The sequence below is a fragment of the Triticum aestivum genome, chromosome 2A (assembly GCF_018294505.1).
Source record: "Triticum aestivum cultivar Chinese Spring chromosome 2A, IWGSC CS RefSeq v2.1, whole genome shotgun sequence".
NCBI classification, from domain to species: Eukaryota; Viridiplantae; Streptophyta; class Magnoliopsida; order Poales; family Poaceae; genus Triticum; species Triticum aestivum.
Genome location: NC_057797.1, coordinates 674,246,446 through 674,267,197, shown reverse-complemented (window position 1 = coordinate 674,267,197; position 20,752 = coordinate 674,246,446). Strand labels below are relative to the sequence as shown.

Here is a 20,752-nt window from a genome sequence, read left to right as displayed (position 1 = left end):
GGCAAGTAGTGCCAAGTTGAAGAGCTCAATGTCTCGGAAGCATCAGTTTGTATGATCAATTGGCTCAAGATGGGCCGTTTGAGTGTTTGACCCCCCACGTGCACATATATGGACGCAATCACGCAACTAACCCGGCCGGATGAGTCCTCTTTACCCAAAATCTCCGTCATCACAGGATCCGCCGCTCCGGCTCAGTTGACCCCGGTGCATGCATGTATGCGCACCCTCTCCCTAAACCTCAGTAGTCGCCGCCACGTTCGCCTCCATAATTCGTGTGTGCACGACTAAACGTATTCGCTCCCACGTTTATAACTCCTAAACCCTCCTATATATACCACCCCTAATCGCACTAGTCCTGCAAGCAACACCGAGTTCTTCGTAGTACCACTCAACAAACCTAGCTAGCCCCTTGGTTTTCTGTCTCCTGACTGAGAAAATCATCAATGGCTAGTCCAGGCACATTGCTGCTGGCGACGGTGCTCGTCATCCTATCAATTTTCGTAAGCCCCATCTCCGGCTACTGGAAGCCGAGCCGCACCCGCACCAGGCGCCCTAGCAGCCGCCGGTCCTGGTCCTCCGGCGGCGCGACGTGGTACGGCAGCCCCTACGGCGCCGGCAGCGACGGTAAGTCTCTCGTACATGTACAGAGTATAAACACTTGTCGGACTGAGACTTACTCTTTTTCCGTGGGCGAAATGCAGGTGGCGCGTGCGGCTATCAAAGAGCCGTCGGCCAGCACCCGTTCTCGTCGATGATCGCCGCCGGCGGGCCCTCCTTCTTCAAGAGCGGCAAAGGCTGCGGTTCATGTTATCAGGTACGCACGTAGATCGGTCGGCATATATGATCACATTTAGGATTTAGCAATTTCATGTGAATCAGCGTGCAAAGTGGATGTACGTTACAGGTCAAGTGCACCGGTAACAAGGCCTGCTCCGGCCGCCCGGTGACCGTCGTCATCGCCGACAACTGCCCCGACGGTATATGCGCCTCGGAGGATCATTTCGACATGAGCGGCACCGCCTTCGGCGCCATGGCCAACCGAGGGATGGCCGACCGCCTCCGCTCCGCTGGACAGCTCAAGATCCACTACGCGAGGTGAAAATGCATTTTTTTGACCTGACAATCCTAGAGTGTGTTTACCGAAGGCGTGCGTGCGTAACACTGGTCAGTTAATTTCCTCAGGGTGCCCTGCAACTACAACGGCATGAACATTGTCTTCAAGGTGGACGCGGGCTCCAACCCCTTCTACCTCTCCGTGCTGATCATGTACCAGGCCGGCGACGGAGACCTCTCTGCCGTCGACATCATGCAGGGCGGCTGCGCGCCCGGCCACCACAACGACCACGGCGCGCCGTGGATGGCGATGACGCAGTCGTGGGGCGCGCTGTGGCTCCTCCAGTCGAACAACGGGAAGCCTCTCCAAGCCCCGTTCTCGTTCCGGCTCACCTCGGGTTCCGGCAAGGTCCTCGAGGTCACCAACGCCATCCCTTCCGGCTGGTCGGCCGGCACGTCCTACAGCTCCTCGGCGAACTACGCCAGTTAGGGCGGTTGGCGCCGACTGTATGCTTTAGATCTCGTTCTGCAATTTGTGAGCTTTTACCTTGTCAAAGGCCGGTATCCGGTAATCGGCATGCATGCGCGTCCGGGAATTGTGAGCGGCCGCGTCAGAAGAGGAAGAAAGTCAAGTGTTCTTGTGTTGTGTTCTTTGCTCTTCCCTCTCCGAGGCCACTGCCTTGCAGTTGTTTCCTAGTGATGTCTTCTTCTTGAGTTGTACTGATGCAGCAATAGATGCGATGTTTCTTGGGTCCATTTATCGCCCAGGCTATGGTTTGGGGTGCTGAAACTTGGTATACGAAAATGGCCACAAAATCAGAAGAAAAGAACTTGTTAACTAAAAGCGGAAAATATGCAAAAGCTGGTTGGACAAACGGGATCATGAACGTTCGCCGTAATGCCAAATACATCAAAAATAGACATTTTAGTATATTTTACTTGCATTCTGAACTAGAGGAAAAATAGACAAAAGGAGGAAAGATAACACAAATAATGACAAAAAAATTGCACTTGTGCAGAAGTAATATTTAACACATTCGCAAATCACAGAGCATGACTAGGCACATAACCCCACTTCACTAAATATTTGCATTCTCAACCAAAGTTACATCTTGGTAATGTGCAAACTAGAAAATATTTGACTGCATGCAAATAAATTTTTAACCTATTTGTAAGTTGTCCAAGAATTGTTTGAAATCCTCAACCACTCGAGGCTTTGAATCACATCCAGCCACTCTTATGTCCATTTAGGATGCGTTTGGTAGGTTGCATCCTTTTTGGGCTATTTGCATCTGTGACTAAGGTGGGTCTGGTTGAGTGAATACAACCAAAATAAATAAATCATGTTTCACACATAGTTTGGCTATCTGCAATATTGCACCATTGAGCAATTTTATGACAAGTTTTCGGTTGGCGGGAGTTCTGGATTATGGTTGTCAATGTGCAAAACATGATGCTTGGTTGTGCACGACCTATGTTGTGGTCACCCTTCTCACTAGTGGTGACATTACCATACATTACACTACATATGCAATATGAAATAAACATCGTTTTAGTCATAACTAGTAATGAAATAGCAGTTCATCCTAACTACTAACAAATTGCAGTGCAAATTAATAGTCATATGGCTCAGTAGGGGAAAGTTCGTCGATGCTGCACTTCATATCCTTGTGTTACCTCTGTTTGCCCACATTGTCGCAGCCCACTTCAACATTTTACTCTTTCAAGTTTTATTGTCATGTGTATCCACACCATGGCTGGAGTCATCAATATCATCAATCGTCACATCTTCCTCCTCCGGCACAAGCTCATCACAACCTCGTTCTAGGATCCAGTTAAAGAGAATGCAACATGCAAGAGCAAGCCTAACTAGGATGGGAAAAGAGTGGAATGACTTTTGATCCATGATCTTAAATCTATTCTTCAGAGCTCTAAATGGCCTCTCAGCCGTAACTCTAAGGCTATAGTGTTTGAGATTGAACAATTTTGCAGCAGTCATAGGATGGTTACTTGAAGAGAATGGCACATGCTTTTCTTGAAGGGTTGAAGGACACCAAGCCGACATGCATATCTTGCATCTCCTAGTTAGAACTTACCATTGGGTATATTGATCCCATCAGGTCTAGACATGCTATCAGTAGGAATGTTAGCACCATGGGTTGATCCTTCCCAGCCAGTTAACACATATACATGTGAAGTTCAGATCAAAGTCAACAGCAGCATGCACACTCTGGCTTGTGTAATATTTTTTACCCCCTCTATGTTGTAACATGTGACCTCGACACTCTATTAGTCACATCAGTATCATCTATTGTGCCAATACAATCCTGTGTTGGCATGAAAACACATTTTTATGGCTCTATCACAACAATACAAGTATGTCATGGCATGAACTATGAGTAGTGCTCACCTTGAAATATGAATACCATCCTGTGTTCATGCGAATCTTGGTAGGACTATTAACAGTTGGTGGCTTGATTATCTCTCCTCTGAGCTCCCCAATAGCATGCAAGACTTTCTTGAAATACCTGGAAATGGTCTCATTGGAAATCCTGAATGTGCTGTGAATAACCCTGAACCTCTAATTATGACCTACAACATCAAGGAACATGACAACTTGATCTTCCATAGAGGTATGGATTCTTTCTTCTAGTAGCCCTGGTCCAAAATGTATCCACAAGCTTGGCAAGAGGTGCTTGTCGCATTCGAAGCATGTTCAAAGTTGTTGTTGTTAACGCACAAGGGCCACAATCTAGATAATGAAATCACTTACATGTGACATAACAATGCCAAAGCATTATAAGCCTTAGGGCATATCGAACCCTCAAAACGCCTTCAACCGTCTGTACCACACGGTTCGGACATGTTTTGCCTTCCAACGTGGTCCTCCATCGGTCTGTTCGATGGTCCGGACACACTTTCTCCTGCAAACTGGAGACAAACTAGGGGGCTTTGCGGGCGTCCGGAACGCTGCCACGCCCGCATCTGACTAACCTGGCCCACCAAAAAACCCTCTCCTGCACCCGCACACTTTCCTGCCCTACTTTGGTCTGCATCGCTTCGAAGCATCACTGCCGCATTCATGCCGGCCCAGAGCGGATGCGACCTGTCACTAGAGTCGGCATTGAAGTGGCGTCTCGATCGAGAGCGATGCCACGCCGCTTCCCGATGCATGTCTCGCCTCTCCGAATTCAAACGACAGTAGTCCATCCGCCTCCCTCCATTAAACACACACGGTTGTTGAGTAACTTGTTCCGGTGCCACCCGTCCATCCGTGTGCTGCCCACCATTAAGGACCTCGCTGCTTGGCCTGCCCTCTGGCCTACTATTTAACCGGCCCCACAGGCGGGCAGTAGATCCGCATCCATCCACACTCTTCTGCTCTCTATCTCCTCTCCACACCACACTTGCCATGGCCTACTAGAGCTCCAAAGGCCTTGTGGGATGACCTGTCGTCCGAACAGAAGGGGGAGATCGCCGCCATTGTGGTCGGCTGCAGAGCGCCAGCCAGACGAGCTCACTGGAGGCTAGTGCTGCCGATGCGCCAATGGCCGAGGCGGCCGATGATGAGCCGATGCCACCGTCCGTGCCGGCCAATGCCAACATCACCATGGGCGAGGCCCGTGCTCACTACATGGACATGGTGCTGGAAGAGCGGGAGGCCGCGTTCCGGTAGGCGCAAGCCGACCAAGCCTACAATCTCCGCCTCCTCGACGAGTACCGGCATGCAAAAGGGTGACTCACTGCCGGCACGACCATTGCAATGGACATGGACGTGCCCGAGCAGGAGGTGCTACTCAAGTCCTACAGCTCCGCCCGCGACATCCGCTGCGAGCACTAGCGCTACCACCAGTATCAGGCGGATTTAGAGGCCGCCTACAAGGAGATGGACGAGGCGGTGGATGAGGTGTTCAGCAAGAGCGAGGACGAAGACGAGGTCGCCAGCTCGGCCGCGCCCCGCCACCATGACCACGAAGCCGGCTCGTCCACGAGCGCCACCGACAATGAGGAAGAGTAGGCCATGGGAGGTCGCCGACCCTTGTATCCCATGGAAGCCACTGCTTCTCCCCTCTTGTTGAAGCCAAGCTTGGTGGCCTCCTCATCGTCGGCCGATTAGCCGCTTGCGGCGCAAGGAGGCGGATAGCTTCACTTCCCAGCGCTGATGTGCGCGGAGGAGGCGGGGCTTCATTCTTCGGGGCTCATGGCAGGCCGGAGATGAAGAATGGGCACCGGTGGCCATTTTAGGTTAGTTCTAGAGTTCGGTCTAGTTGAAATATGTCTAAATGTAATGAATTTGTTTCAGTTTAGATAAAAAACATCCAGTTTTATCTAAAAGTTATCCAAGTATGAATGAATATTGTCCGATGCATTCAAATATACATCAAATTTTTTCATTTTCACTTAAATTCTTCCAAATGTAACGGGACGCATGCCGACAGCTTTGGATTGTCGTTGCATCAGTCTCATGTCCTCAGACAAACGCGGTGTCCGGTTTAGTGGTCGGCGTTGGAGGTGCACTTAGACACAACCAAAAACTAACTGTAGTTGCGCCACGTTCTCATGTCTGTAGTCATCCTATAATTAAAACTGTCCTATATGTACCACCCAAATAATCCCTATATATAGATTTGCAAGTTAACCAGTCGTTACTATAAAACGGTACCTATATATATACATGCCATCAAATAGTATCTTCTCTTCATTCCGTCAACCAAGAGAAAGGATGGCTTGCAGTCGAGGCATATTCCTATCTGCCACCTTCGCCGTCCTGTCAATCCTATCACTCCCAAGGGCGACGCACGGCTGGGCGAACGGTGGCGCAACGTGGTACGGCGGCCCTAACGGCGACGGCAGCGAAGGTACATTCATGGATATGACTTTGCACGCACGATAACCGGCAACAACGCGAGGAAAACTCACTCTACTACGCCAATGCGATACGCAGGTGGCGCGTGTGGTTATAAAAGCGATGTCGGCCAGGACCCGTTCTCGTCGTTGATCGCCGCCGGCGGAGTGGGCATCTTCAAGAACGGCAAAGGCTGCGGTTCATGCTATCAGGTGGACGACACAGTCGTTCGTTTGTTCCATGTGCCACGTTTGACGTTCAGATTATTTTGCTGTGCTAATTAATCAAATGCCCTACAGGTCAGGTGCAAAGAGAACCCGGAATGCTCCGGCAAACACGTGACCGTCGTCATCACCGACCAGTGCCCCGACGCGCAGTGCCAGAAGAGGCCGCACTTCGACATGAGCGGCACCGCCTTCGGCGCCATGGCCAAGCCCGGGATGGCCGATAAACTGCGTAACGCCGGAGTCCTCAATATCGAATTCGAGAGGTGAAAAACGCATTCGAGTTTTGTTTTACAGATCGATCTCGTCCGATTAACGTTGTGCACATGCACGGATGTGCTGTGAATGATAGGGCGACCAACTGATGTTGGTGTCTTACTTTTCTTTCATCAGGGTGCCGTGCAAGTACCATGGCAAGAAGATTAGCTTCAAGATGGACTCGGGCGCCAACCCATTCTACCTCGCCATGCTGGTCGAATACGAGGCCGGCGACGGAGACCTCAACTCCGTGGAAGTCATGGAGGCCGGCGGCAAAAAAGGCTACGCCAAGTGGGAAAAGATGCGGCAGTCGTGGGGCGCCCTGTGGTGCATGGACTCCAAGACCGGGAAGCCTCTGGAAGCCCCATTCTCCTTCCGGCTCACCTCGAGTTCCGGCAAGGTGCTCGTCGCCAACAATGTCGTCCCCGCCGGGTGGAATGCTGGGAAGTGCTACGAGTCCAAGGTGAACTACCCCGCCTGAAGGCCTCCTTGGTGGCGGAGCCAGGACTCTTTGAGGAGCGTGGACAAGCCACAGGTCAAATAAATGGTGAACAACCGATATGAGCACTGGATATGAGTACCTAAAAAATGGTCGACAATTCGTGATCCACAATCGGATGGATACATTTCATCATGCAACTATAAGTACAAAATTTGAAACTCGGAGATATGTTGGGAATTAGCACTTACTTAACGTAAAAACTGCATGTATAGTTTTATCACCATTTTGTATAGTATTAATTCAAAGATCGTTGGATAACGTGGAAGAAAATGTATGCATCAACATAGAGAGGAAATGGCCCTAGAGACACCTAAGATAACACCTCATATATTGTCTTAGGTCAACAGAATCACTCTAAAGTGCAGCAGTAAGGTCAACTCCACCGCACGATCCCAAACGGACGTCCGTTTTAACCGGATTCTGTCCGTTTGGGTAGGAAAATGAGGTCGTGTCCGGGCGTGTTCTGGGATGCGGTGGCCGTGCGCCCAATACGCGGACTCATCCCGGCCGCATCCTGTCCGCGTACTTTTTCTATGCAAGCCCTTAAACTTCTTTTCATCATTCATTCTTGGTACATAAGAATACATCATCAAATTTTGACTAGAAAAAGTAAGACCAAAGAAAACAAGAACCACAAAAATACATTTTAGAAGATATCCAACTTCCATAACTGCTCCTGTAAGTTGGATTAGTGTCTTCTCGATGCATTCATTGTTGATCTGCGGAGGAGCCGCCTCCATCTTGTGTGTTTCTTTTTTCTTCGAGTCTAAAGAAGTAGAGGTTGCTTCCTCGCATCTAGTCTCGTGTCTAGCCTCTAATCTAGCAACAAGTGCACTTGTCTCATCTACAGCCTCTATGCTAGCTAAAGGTGCATGAACATCTACTAAATTGCGCTCTATCAATATATCGATGTACTCTTCTTTCCAATATCAAAACTTGCATCCATTCTACACAACAAAATTTGAAGTTAGCACAACTAGTCAAATCTAGAGCACAAATAGAAGCTAAAAAGAGCACATACCCCATCGTTTAAGCACTTGATGAACACCCATCCGGGATGTTCCGGCGTTGTAGACACGCGGCGCACGACCATCTTTAGGCAGTGGTCGCACTTAATGAGCAGCAACGGTGCGCCGACGAGCTTTTGGGCTAGCACCGAGCCCGGCCGACCGCCATTCGTGTTTCTACCGGCGGACCACCGACGGTGTAGATCCGAGCGGCTAGAGGAGGAGCCACTGCCTGCATGTGGCCTTGCGGCCCTGCCATGGCCTTCTGGCTCGGTGTCCGGCCAGTCCATGGCGTGGCGCGGCCTCCCACGGCCGGGCGAGCTCAAGACCGACCGGATCCGCCCCAAATCCGACCAGCGGGTGCGCAAAACAGGTGGTCGTGGTTGGGTAGCTCGGGGGCGCCGAGGGGAAGGGGTTGGGCGAGCGCGTGTTCGAACTGCATAGCTATAATGGCAGCGGTGGCGGCGGCGAGAGAAGGGTGGGGAAGAGTGGAGAAGAATGAAGGGCGTGCGGCCGGAGGAAGGGATGATAGAAAAAGGCGCCCCTGTGCCACCGATGGGCGGGCCAGGGGAGGACACGCGCAGACGGCCCGCGCGTCCGCGTGATGCCCGTTTCACCCCAAAATCGACGCAAACTTGGGTCGGGGATGGGTCAAAATCGGACACAAAACAGACAAAAGTCCGTTTGTGCCCGCGCGCTGGGCCGTCTGGTTCGTCCGTTTTACACCAAACGGACGGGCGCGGACAGGATGGGGTCGCGCGGTGGAGTTGGCCTAACATCAGCACATAGACACCAAATTTAACACTATTTTCTTTGAGGGGGGATTGCTGGAATTTTGTCTATTTTGGGCCTAGCCCAATAGCAGTTTCAGAAATTCTTAATAAATCCTAGAGGCCCACGCAGCCCATTCGTGCAAGGCAAGAGGTGGAACTAAAGTTTAGTCCCAAATTTCTAGTTTAGAGGGAGTTGGACCTCTTTATAAGGGAGGTTCTTTCCCCACTTTTATGAGCATGAGAACAAGAGGGACATCCACGCGCGCTCCTCCTCCGCCGGCCGTCTCGCCACGCAACGCCTCGTCACGACGCGTCGCGAGTTGCGGGAATGAGCCGAGCCGATGTCTAAATTTTTGCCATGAACCACGGGTATATGAAAGGTCACACGGAAGCTGAAAAGATTTTTGCGAAAGTGGAGTTCGAATGCGAACGGTGCAGCCTTCGGCTGCTGGCTGTTCGCTTCATCTCCGTCTCTTCGTTTCACCTCCCGTCGCTGCCCTCTCGCCTCCTTCTCTTGCGCCTATAAAAGGGAGGTCGCTCCTCCCAGAGAGACGCACCAGAACTACTCCTTCCCTCGCCATCGGTTCCATCTCTGAGCTGCTGCTGTCTTCCTCATCCCGGCTTGCGGCGTGCACCGCACGTCAGGACAGTAGGCCTCCGAAATCGCACCTTTTGAGTCCTGTACGGGAGAAGGGTGATAAGGTTTTTGGGGAGCGCTCAGCGCGACTACTGGCTGCTTCATCACGGACGATCCGGTCGCCGACGACTACTTCCCCGATGACGACTTCTTCCCCGACGTCCACGACCTCCTCGACGACATGGCAGGCGAGGACACCGACCCCAAGTCCAGCGCTTCTGCTGCTGCTGTCCCGCACGTGTTCTTCTCCTTTCTATTAGAGGTCCTGCTACAGTTCTTTGTTCTAGTATTTGCACTAGATATGTTAGACTCTATTTCATATATGCAACTTGCTATATTGTCTGCTCTACATATGTTTAGTTACAGTTCATATATGAAGATGCTGTTTACCTTCTCTTTGTCAAATTGCATGGCTTGTTTTATCACTAGTATACTGGTCATGCTTTATCTAGTATTTCTGTTAATAAAATCATTCGGTAAATTGCTCATATTTCCAACAATCCAAAAACCTTATCATAGGCAATTTACCCCAAGTGGTTTTGTTGATTCCATGAGACCTCCTATGTTTGAGGGTATCCACTATAAGAGGTGGCGCGTGAGAGCAGTCTTGTGGTTTCAAACCATGAGTTGCTATGACGCCACGCTTGGGAAGCCTGAAGGGGAGCTTGATGCCCAACAGGAACAAGCGTTTCAGAAAATGGATACTCTGTTTAAGGCTGCTCTCTTGAGTGTTCTTGGTGAGAACATAGTTGATTCTTATGCGTCAATTGATAATGGAAAAGATATGTGGGACGCACTCGAGGCCAAGTTTGGGGTCTCGGATGCAGGAACTGAGCTGTACATCATGGAGCAATTCTATGATTACTGGATGACTGAAGAGCGCTCCGTGGTTGAGCAAGCTCATGAGATACAGTCATTTGTTAGAGAACTTGAGCACTTCAATTGTATGCTACCGGACAAGTTTGTTGCCGGAGCTATCATCACTAAGCTTCCTCCTTCATGGAGGAACTTTGCTACCTTACTGAAGCATAAGAGGCAGGAGTTTTCCGTTCCGGATCTCATTGGCACTCTTGATGTGGAAGAAAAGGTGAGAGCAAAGGACACACGTGCTCGAGGTATTGAGGGAGGATCTAGTGCCAATGTGGTACAGAAGCAGAACTTCCAGCCCCACAAGTTCAAGAACAAGGGCAAGTTTGATGGTAAAGCAAAGTTTGATGGGAAGAACAAGGCTCTCTAGCACAAGAACTTCAAGAAGAAGAATGACAAGAAGAAAGGTGCCTGTCATGTGTGTGGGGATCCTGATCATTGGGCTCCTAGTTGCCCTAATCACTATGACAAGCGTCATCCTGGGAAAGGAGGCAAGACCGCTAATGTTGTCATTGGAGACATTGATATGAAGGATGCTGGGTATGGTATATTTCCCACTATTCTTTCAGTATGTCATTCTCCTGATTGGTTGATTGACACGGGTGCTAATGTGCATGTATGCAGTGATATTTCCATGTTTTCGTCTTATCAGACCGCAGGGACTTCAACTGTGCTGATGGGCCACGGTTCAAGTGCTTCTGTTCGTGGTGTTGGCACGGTCGATCTGAAGTTTACTTCGGGGAAGATCGTGCGGCTGAAGAACGGGCATTATGTCCTCTCCGTCAATAAAAATCTTGTTAGCGGATCTCTTCTGTGTAGAGATGGCTACAAGCTTGTCTTTGAGTCGAATAAATTTGTAATATCCAAGTATGGAACCTTTGTTGGTAAAGGCTATGAGTCAGTAGGCCTGTTTCGTTTATCCTTATCAGACGTTTGCAATAAAGTTGTTAATCATATTTGCAACAATAGTGAATCAAATGTGTGGCATTCACGTCTTTGTCATGTTAATTTTGGTTGCATGTCGCGACTAGCGAAGTTGAACTTAATCCCTAATTTCACCACTGTCAAGGGATCCAAGTGTCAAGTGTGTGTGCAAGCTAAGCAACCTCGTAAGTCACACACGACTGCGGAAACGAGAAATTTGCCCCACTAGAGCTCATACATTCAGATCTTTGTGAAATGAATGGTGTTTTAACAAAAGGTGGAAAGAAATATTTCATGACGTTAATTGACGAATCCACTAGATACTGCCGTGCGTATCTTCTGAAATCTAAGGATGAGGCTTTGAACTTTTCAAGATCTATAAAGCTGAAGTGGAAAACCAACTTGATCGAAGAATCAAGAGGCTTAGGTCCAACCGTGGTGGAGAGTATTTTTCCAATGAATTTGATGCTTTTTGTGCGGAACATGGTATAATCCATGAAAGGACGCCTCCCTACTCACCTCAGTCAAATGGAGTGGCCGAAAGAAAGAACCGTACTCTAACTGATTTGGTTAACGCCATGTTAGACACATCGGGTCTCTCCAAGGCATGGTGGGGGGAGGCGATATTGACGGCATGTCATGTCCTAAACCGAGTTCCCACAAAGAACAAAGAGATAACTCCATTCGAGGAATGGGAGAAGAAAAGGTTAAAACTCTCTTATCTACGAACATGGGGTTGTTTGGCAAAAGTCAATGTTCCAATTCCAAAGAAGTGGAAGCTTGGACCAAAGACTGTGGATTGTGTTTTCCTGGGATATGCTTTTCATAGCATTGGCTATAGATTCTTAGTTGTAAAATATGAGGTACCTGACATGCATGTCGGTATGATCATGGAGTCAAATGATGCGACTTTCTTTGAAGATATCTTTCCCATGAAGGATATGGCTACCTCATCTAATCAGGAGATGCCTAGTTCATCGAATCAGGAACCGGTTACAATTACCAAACCTGCCATTTCGATAGAACACTTTGAAAGTCCCGTGGAGGAGAACAATGAAGTTCCTACTAGGAGCAAGAGATAGAGGACTGCAAAGTCCTTTGGTGATGATTTTCTTGTATATCTCATAGATGACACTCCCAGTTCTATTTCAGAGGCCTATGCATCTGAAGATGCTGACTATTGGAAGGAAACAGTTCGTAGCGAGATGGATTCTATCTTGGCAAATGAAACTTGGGAGATAACTGATCGTCCTTATGGGTGCAAACCTATAGGATGCAAATGGGTATTCAAGAAGAAGCTTAGGCCTGATGGTACTATTGAAAAGTACAAGGCTCGGCTCGTGGCTAAGGGTTATACCCAAAAGGAAGGTGAAGACTTCTTTGATACTTACTCACTTGTGGCTCGACTGACCACTATTCGAGTTCTACTTTCACTAGCTGCCTCGCATGGTCTTCTCGTTCATCAAATGGATGTTAAGACTGCTTTCCTAAATGGAGAGTTGGACAAGGAAATTTATATGGAACAACTAGATGGGTTTATACTAGATGGTTAGGAAGAAAAGTGTGCAAGTTGCTGAAGTCTTTGTATGGACTCAAGCAAGCACCCAAACAGTGGCATGAGAAGTTTGAAAGAATTTTAACAGCTGCAGGCTTTGTTGTGAACGAAGCTGACAAATGTGTGTACTATCACCATGGTGGGGGCGAGGGAGTTATCCTTTGCTTGTATGTTGATGACATACTGATTTTCAGAACAAATCTGAATGTTATTAAGGAGGTCAAGAATTTCCCATCTCACTGTTTTGAGATGAAGGATTTAGGAGTGGCTTATGTCATTCTGAACATCGAGTTGTTGAGAGACGATGATGGTGGAATTACATTGCTTCAATCTCACTATGTGGAAAAGATCTTGAGTCGCTTTGGCTATAGTGACTGCAAGCCCTCTTCGACACCTTATGATGCAAGTCTGTTACTTCGAAAGAATCGAAGAATTGCTAGAGATCAATTGAAATATTCTCAGATTATTGGCTCGCTTATGTACTTAGCCAGTGCTACAAGACCTGACATCTCTTTTGCTGTTAGCAAACTGAGTCGGTTTGTCTCAAAACCAGGAGATGTGCATTGGAAAGCTCTAGAGAGAGTTTTGCGTTATTTGAAAGGCACTGCAAATTATGGAATTCACTACACCGGGCACCCAAAGGTGCTTGAAGGGTATAGTGACTCAAACTGGATCTCAGATGCTGATGAGATAAAGGCCACGAGCGGATATGTATTCACTCATGGAGGTGGCGCTGTTTCTTGGAAGTCTTGCAAGCAGACCATCTTAACGAGGTCAACAATGGAAGCAGAACTCACAACACTAGATACAGCTACGGTCGAAGCAGATTGGCTTCATCGGCTCTTGAATGACTTGCCGGATGTTGAGAAACCTGTACCGGGTATCCTTATGAACTGCGGCAATTAAACTGTGATCACGAAAGTGAGCAGCTCAAAGGATAACATGAAGTCATCAAGACACGTTCAGAGAAGGTTAAAGTCTGTCAGGAAAATGAAAAACCCCGGAGTTATTGCATTGGATTATATCCAAACATCTAAAAATCTGGTAGATCCTTTTACTAAGGGTCTATCACGTAATCTTTTAGATAATGCATCGAGGGAGATGGGTATGAGACCCACAATATGAGTTGTTCACAGTGGTAACCTATTCTTTGTGATCGGAGATCCCGTGAATTAGATGTGGAAGACAAGTTGTTGGTCAACTGAGAGGAGAGTATCCTTACTATTCACAATACCACTCCATGAAGATGCAATACTCTCCTAATCTGCATGGCAGGTTGATGTATATCTTAATGTGTTCTAAGTGGCTCATTTAAGCAGAGATGTTATCCTAGAGAATATCTTTTGAAGAACACACCTATATGAGTCTGATTGTCAAACGTCGCAATCTATGAGAGTAGGGTTCTCTCTAGTAAACTCATGAAAGGTCACAGAGTATGACGCATAAGCTCCACCCGCGGGGAAGACCCACGGTAGCCACGTATCGGTCAAGGCTTTATGTGAAGCTAGATTCACAGAAAACTTGCAGTTCAAGGCCCAGTCCACTGTTCAAGTTACTTACTAGTGTAGCATAGAGTTCTAGGTGGAAGTTCAACTTAACAGTCTCCACTGCAGTTGAGGGAGTCCTGGATTAGGGGGTGTTCGGATAGCCGAACTATACCTTCAGCCGGACTCCTGGACTATGAAGATACAAGATTGAAGACTTCGTCCGTGTCCGGAAGGGAATTTCCTTGGCGTGGAAGGCAAGCTTGGCGATATGGTTATTCAGATCTCCTACCATTGTAACCGACTCTATGTAACCCTAACCCTATCCAGTGTCTATATAAACCGGAGGGTTTTAGTCCGTAGGACAAATACACATCAACAATCATACCATAGGCTAGCTTCTAGGGTTTAGCCTCTCTGATCTCGTGGTAGATCTACTCTTGTACTACCCATATCATCAATATTAATCAAGCAGGACGTAGGGTTTTACCTCCATCGAGAGGGCCCGAACCTGGGTAAAACTTCGTGTCCCTTGCCTCCTGTTACCATCCGGCCTAGACGCACAGTTCGGGACCCCCTACCCGAGATCCGCCGGTTTTGACACCGACATTGGTGCTTTCATTGAGAGTTCCTCTGTGTCGTCGCCATCAGGAAGGATGCCTCGCCCCGTCTTTAAAGACGGCACCGTTGCTAAGGGAGCTTTGGCTGTCGGCCAAACCCTCCGGCTAGGTGGTTTTCTTATGACCGCCTGTTCGGCTTCTGCGCCGACGATGACCTCTCGAGCCATCGAAAACAATCTTCATGTCAGTTCGGAACTCGCCGAGCAGTTAGATCCAATGGAGCTTTCCTCCATAAACGAGCTCTTGGATCGCTTCGCCGCCCTGGGAGTCGCTACGGATTACGACCAGATTGGGCCTAAAACCGATCTGAGAGAGATTAACTCTCCCCAAGTCACCCATCACGTTGCCGTGGTAGAGGGACAGTGCGGCGACCCTTCGTCTATCTTAAGGACTCGCTACGTCCGGATTCCCGATCCCTCCAAGCCGGATACCCGCGGAGGGGAGGATATCACTCAAGACCTGAACTTAGAGTCAGGCGACGGGCTGGATTCATTGGACAACACCCAGGGATCCAAATTTTCGAGTTCAGAAATTCCTCGGCCTCTGAGCCTCAGACGGGGTGAGGCTTCGGATTTAACTCCACCCACCCACCCCAACATAAGCGATCTATCCAAAATCAGGCAAGAGCCCGACGAAACAGTACATCATTACTGGGCTAGATTCCTCCTGGTTAAGAACAGGCTAAGGGACTGCCGCGAGGAAGACGCAATCTTAATCTTCTGCAATAATTGCACGGACAAGGGAATACTCAACGCCATAAGTCGCCGTGATATCACACGCTTCGCTGACTTGGCGTCCATTGTACAAAAGTATTGTGCGATGGAAAGCGCCTGGAAAACCAAAATAAAATTTTGGGACAATCCGGCCCTAAATACAAACCCAGTCCGAAATAAAAGGGTGCAGCATAACCAGACACCCAGGTCAAATACCAAAAAGCAAAAACCCTCTATAGGGCATGGAACCGTACTGGAAGGATGGCTTAACGGACCCTGTAAAATTCACAGTACAGAGGACGCCACACCAACTCACAGCCTTAGAGCATGTTGGATACTCCGGCAGGTGGCCAAAATTGGCGAAAACCTCCTAATTCCGGAGGCCACAGAAAGCCACCCCAGAGACACCCATACGGTATTAACAGTCTTCGAGACTTTCGCATCAAATAATATGCGAAAAAGGACACTCCGCAGCCTTGCCGAAGTCTACCAAGTAGCAACAATAAACCCATGGAGTGACACGGCTATTACCTTTAACGCCAGTGATGAACCTAAATTCCGAACAGCCCGAGCACCAGCCGCATTGGTCCTCAGCCCAATAGTGGACGGCTTTCGTCTTACCAAGGTACTCATGGACGGCGGCAGCGGATTGAACCTCATTTACGAGGAAACCCTTCAAAAAATGGAAATAGACTGGAACCGCATTGAGCGAAGCAGCACAACCTTTAGAGGAATAATCCCCAGTCGGGAAGCGCGCTGCACAGGAAAAATCACACTAGATGTGGTGTTCGGCACGCCGGATAATTACAGGTCCGAAGAGATCACGTTCCATGTGGCTCCGTTCAGCAGCGGTTATCACGCTCTGCTAGGGCGGGAAGCGTTTACAATCTTCCAAGCAATACCCCATTACGGGTACATGAAGCTCAAAATGCCCGGGCCTAACGGGATCATCACTCTCGCTAGTGATCCGGACATAGCACTCCGCGCCGAAAACAAGACAGCCGCACTGGCCCTCGAGGCACTATCCGAAGCCCTAGCGGCTGAGGAACTGACTGCGCTGCGCTCTACGGTGAATAGGGACGATGTGGTACTCGACAAAAGATCCAAGTCCACCTCCTTTAAACCGGCGGACGAAATAGTCAAATTCCAAGTCCATCCAACGGACCCAAATAAAACAGCTTCCATCGGGGCACAGTTAAACCCTGATGTAGACGCCGCACTGCGAGAGTTCCTACGAGAAAACTGGGACATTTTCGCCTGGCACCCTTCAGACATGCCAGGAATCCCACGCAGGCTGGCCGAGCACAGCTTAAATATCCAAACAGGATTCAAACCTGTCAAACAGGCTCTTCGGCGTTTTTCCGAACCTAAGAGACAGGCTATGGGAGAGGAGCTAGCAAAGCTATTGGAGGCCGGATTCATCAGAGATATAAAACATCCGGACTGGCTAGCAAACCTGGTGATGGTACCAAAGAAGGACAAATCCTGGCGCCTGTGCGTTGATTTTAAAGACCTTAACAAGGCTTGCCCAAAGGATCCCTTCCCCCTCCCCCGCATCGATCAAATTATCGACGCTACCGCAGGACACGATTCATTGTGTTTCCTCGACGCATATTCCGGCTACCATCAAATCAAGATGGCAGAATCTGACCAATCCGCAACGGCATTTATCACACCATACGGCCCATTCTGCTTCAACACAATGCCCTTCGGGCTCAAAAACGCCGGCGCAACATATCAGCGCATGATTCAGACATGTCTGGCAAGCCAGATCGGCAAAACAGTGGAGGCATATGTAGATGATGTGGTCGTCAAAACAAGACATGTCGAATCTCTAGTAGACGACTTGAGGCTCACATTTGATAACCTCCGAACATACGACATCAAGCTCAACCCGGAAAAATGCGTTTTCGGCGTTCCAGCCGGAAAGCTCTTGGGCTTCATTGTATCCGGTAGAGGAATCGAAGCAAATCCGGCCAAGATCCGAGCTCTGTCGCAACTGGATATCCCAAAGGACCTCAAACAAATACAAAAGTTAACCGGATGCGTGGCGGCTCTAAGCCGCTTTATCTCCCGCTTGGGAGAAAAGGCCCTACCCCTTTACCGCCTCCTTCGGCGCACCGAACACTTCGAATGGACGGATGCAGCCACGGCCGGACTCGAGGAGATAAAAGCCATACTTGCAACAAACCCAGTCCTGGCCGCGCCAAATATTGGCGAACCAATGCTATTATACATTGCAGCAACACATCAGGTTGTAAGCGCAGTGCTCGTCGTCGAACGAGAAGCGGACGGACACAGATTCCCCCTTCAAAAGCCGGTCTATTATGTGTCCACTGTCCTCACTCCTTGCAAATCACGGTACCCGCATTATCAAAAGATCGCGTACGCGGTATTCATGGCATCCCGGAAGCTACGACACTACTTTCAAGAGTGTTCAATAACAGTAGCCTCGGAAGTACCACTCAACGATATTATAAACAACCGTGACGCAACGGGCCGGATTGCAAAATGGGCCATTGAGCTCCTCCCGTTCGACATAACTTATAAGCCACGGCGAGCCATCAAGTCGCAAGTCTTGGCCGACTTCGTCGCAGAATGGACGGAGGCCGAACTCCCTAAAGAGTACGGCACATATTCAAATTGGATCATGCATTTCGACGGCTCCAAGATGTTGGCCGGACTGGGGGCTGGCGTCGTTTTGACGTCCCCCACAGGAGACACAGTTCAATACGTACTCCAGATTATGTACACGGACTCCAACAACGCAGCCGAATATGAGGCCCTTTTACATGGTCTCCGGATGGCAGTATCCATGGGCATTCAACGCCTAGAGGTGCGCGGGGACTCGAACCTCGCTATATCCCAAATAAATGGAGACTTCGATGCCAAGGATCCAAAAATGGCAGCTTACCGCAACGCCGTCCTAAAAATGTCAGCTCGGTTCGAGGGGCTTGAATTTCACCATATAGCCCGGGAAAATAATCAGGCGGCAGATGTCCTGGCACGCATCGGCGCAAAACGCGATGTAGTCCCCCCCCCCAACATCTTCCTGGAAAGGCTGTTCAAGCCATCCGTAGTATGGGAAGGGGGGCCAAACAATAACAACCTGGACCCAACCGCACTGCCCGACACCGAACATTCTGACACAATCGGAGGCTCTGCCAATGAAATAACACCTTCAGCCCACGTAATAATGGCCGTCATCGCCCCGTGGACAGAACCATTCCTCGCCTACCTCACTAGGCAGGAACTCCCCGAGGACCAAAATGAGGCACGCTGCATAGTGCGGCGATCCAAAGCCTACAGAGTCCACGAGGGAGAGCTTTATAAGAAAAGCACTACAGGAGTCCTTCAAATGTGCATCTCCGAAGAGGAGGGGCGAAACCTCCTGGCTGAAATTCATGCCAGACTGGGCGGTCATCACGCTGCAGCTCGGTCCCTCGTAAGCAAAGCCTTCCATACAGGCTTTTATTGGCCGACGGCCCGGGCAGACGCTCAGGACTTAGTCCAACGATGCACCGGTTGCCAGCTCTTTGCAAACCAAAGCCATATGCCACCCACCGCCCTCCGAACCATCCCCATTACTTGGCCCTTCACGGTCTGGGGGCTTGACATGGTTGGACCCCTTAAAGGCGGAACCCACAAGCAAAAATACTTACTGGTCATGGTGGATAAATTCACCAAATGGATAGAAGCCAAGCCTGTTAAGACGGCCGAATCCGGACCGGTGATAGACTTTATATCCGGGGTCATACACCGTTACGGCGTTCCCCACAGCATCATCACTGATAACGGCACGAACTTCACGGCCGACGAGGTAAAACTCTGGTGCAAAAACATGGGCATCAAGCTCGACTATGCTTCCGTCTATCACCCACAAACTAACGGCCAGGTCGAACGTGCAAATGGTCTTATCATGAGCGGCATTAAACCCAGATTAGTGCGGTCCCTCAAGGAATCTAACACGCACTGGGTAGAGGAGCTCGACTCCGTACTCTGGGGGCTGCGGACCACACCGAATCGCACCACCGGATACACACCATTCTTTATGGTGTACGGCGCAGAGGCAGTTTTGCCCTGCGACATAATTCATGACTCACCTCGAGTGCGCATGTACGAAGAAAGGGAAGCCGAGCTCGATCGGCAGGACAGCTAGACGCATTGGAGGAGGAGCGTCACATGGCAAAAGCCCGTTCCGCATTCTATCAACAGCAGGCTCGAAGATACCAAAGCAGAGAAGTACCGGCCAAAAATTACAACGTTGGCGAATTAGTTCTACGACTACCGGACAAGAAAAAGGACAAACTCAAGCCCAAGTGGGAAGGTCCCTTCATAATCGACCAAGTCCTGACTGGTGGAGCGTACCGCCTGCGAGATGCATCGGATAACCGACTCGAGCCAAACCCATGGAACGTAGCCCGTCTCCGAAGATTCTATGCCTAGCGCCGGACTCTATGTTCGTCTCCTTCCTCTGTCCATTTTTTATATATTTTCTGTCTTGCATTTCTCTTCTTCTTTTCTCTCTCTCTCTCTTATAGCCCTTAAAGGCTCATACAGTGACGCGCCATCCGCGCTCATTAAACCTGGGGGCTTCTTTAAACAGAAGCTTATTCATACGGGCTTCATGCCCAACACATGCGTCACACTTCCGCATGTACCTTTTATTCACCATTATATGCATCGATATGATTTAAGTTTTGGCCAAGCTGGGTTGCCTGGCTCCTGTTCTTACCCCTACGTTCCGGATTGTTCGGCTAGGTGGTAAAGGGAGCACCTCTGCGATTGTTACTGCCGGGTCAGCCGGACGTGTACCTCAGACTGGGTGAAGCCGAAAGCTAGCGTTCTTAAGGGAATATTCGGTCGGTGAACTAAAGATGATCTTTTTTATTTTTTACGCCCCCAGATGTTTTTCCTGCGTTTCTTTTCGCAGCATGGACATGCACCTTAGGGCATGCCTCCCAGGGAAAGGAACCCCTAACGGAACTATTCTCCCTGGAAGATGTTTCTTACTAACCATGTAATATAACATAACTAGTCGGGCACTTGTCTGTTCACGCACTAATGACCCCTACGCCTGGTCTCCATGCATTCCCCGGTTCCTATATAACCGCATGGGAATTCGGACACACTCCGGACCGTCAGGTCCCGAGGCTGAAGCGAAAAGGTCGGCCATGACAAATGATCTACAATCCGGCTAGAAGGCATTATAAATGTCAACTAAATTACATAGTCATTTTGACTGATCGTATTCCTCTTCAATACCATCTAACAGGCTGTCTAATTTAC

General features: G+C 49.2%; 2 protein-coding genes across 2 annotated transcripts; both read left to right on the top strand.

Moving 5' to 3' along the window:
• Positions 1-367: 367 nt before the first annotated feature.
• Positions 368-1,809, top strand: LOC123185870 (expansin-B5). Its single transcript, XM_044597685.1, has 4 exons — positions 368-624; positions 702-814; positions 905-1,095; positions 1,183-1,809. The coding sequence occupies exons 1-4, from the start codon at positions 444-446 to the stop codon at positions 1,541-1,543; spliced, it is 846 nt and encodes a 281-aa protein (XP_044453620.1). The 5' UTR covers positions 368-443; the 3' UTR covers positions 1,544-1,809.
• A 3,928-nt stretch (positions 1,810-5,737) lies between these two features.
• Positions 5,738-7,204, top strand: LOC123185869 (expansin-B5). The gene is made up of 4 exons (XM_044597684.1): positions 5,738-5,912; positions 5,999-6,111; positions 6,199-6,389; positions 6,517-7,204. The coding sequence occupies exons 1-4, from the start codon at positions 5,777-5,779 to the stop codon at positions 6,860-6,862; spliced, it is 786 nt and encodes a 261-aa protein (XP_044453619.1). The 5' UTR covers positions 5,738-5,776; the 3' UTR covers positions 6,863-7,204.
• The last annotated feature ends 13,548 nt before the right edge of the window (positions 7,205-20,752 follow it).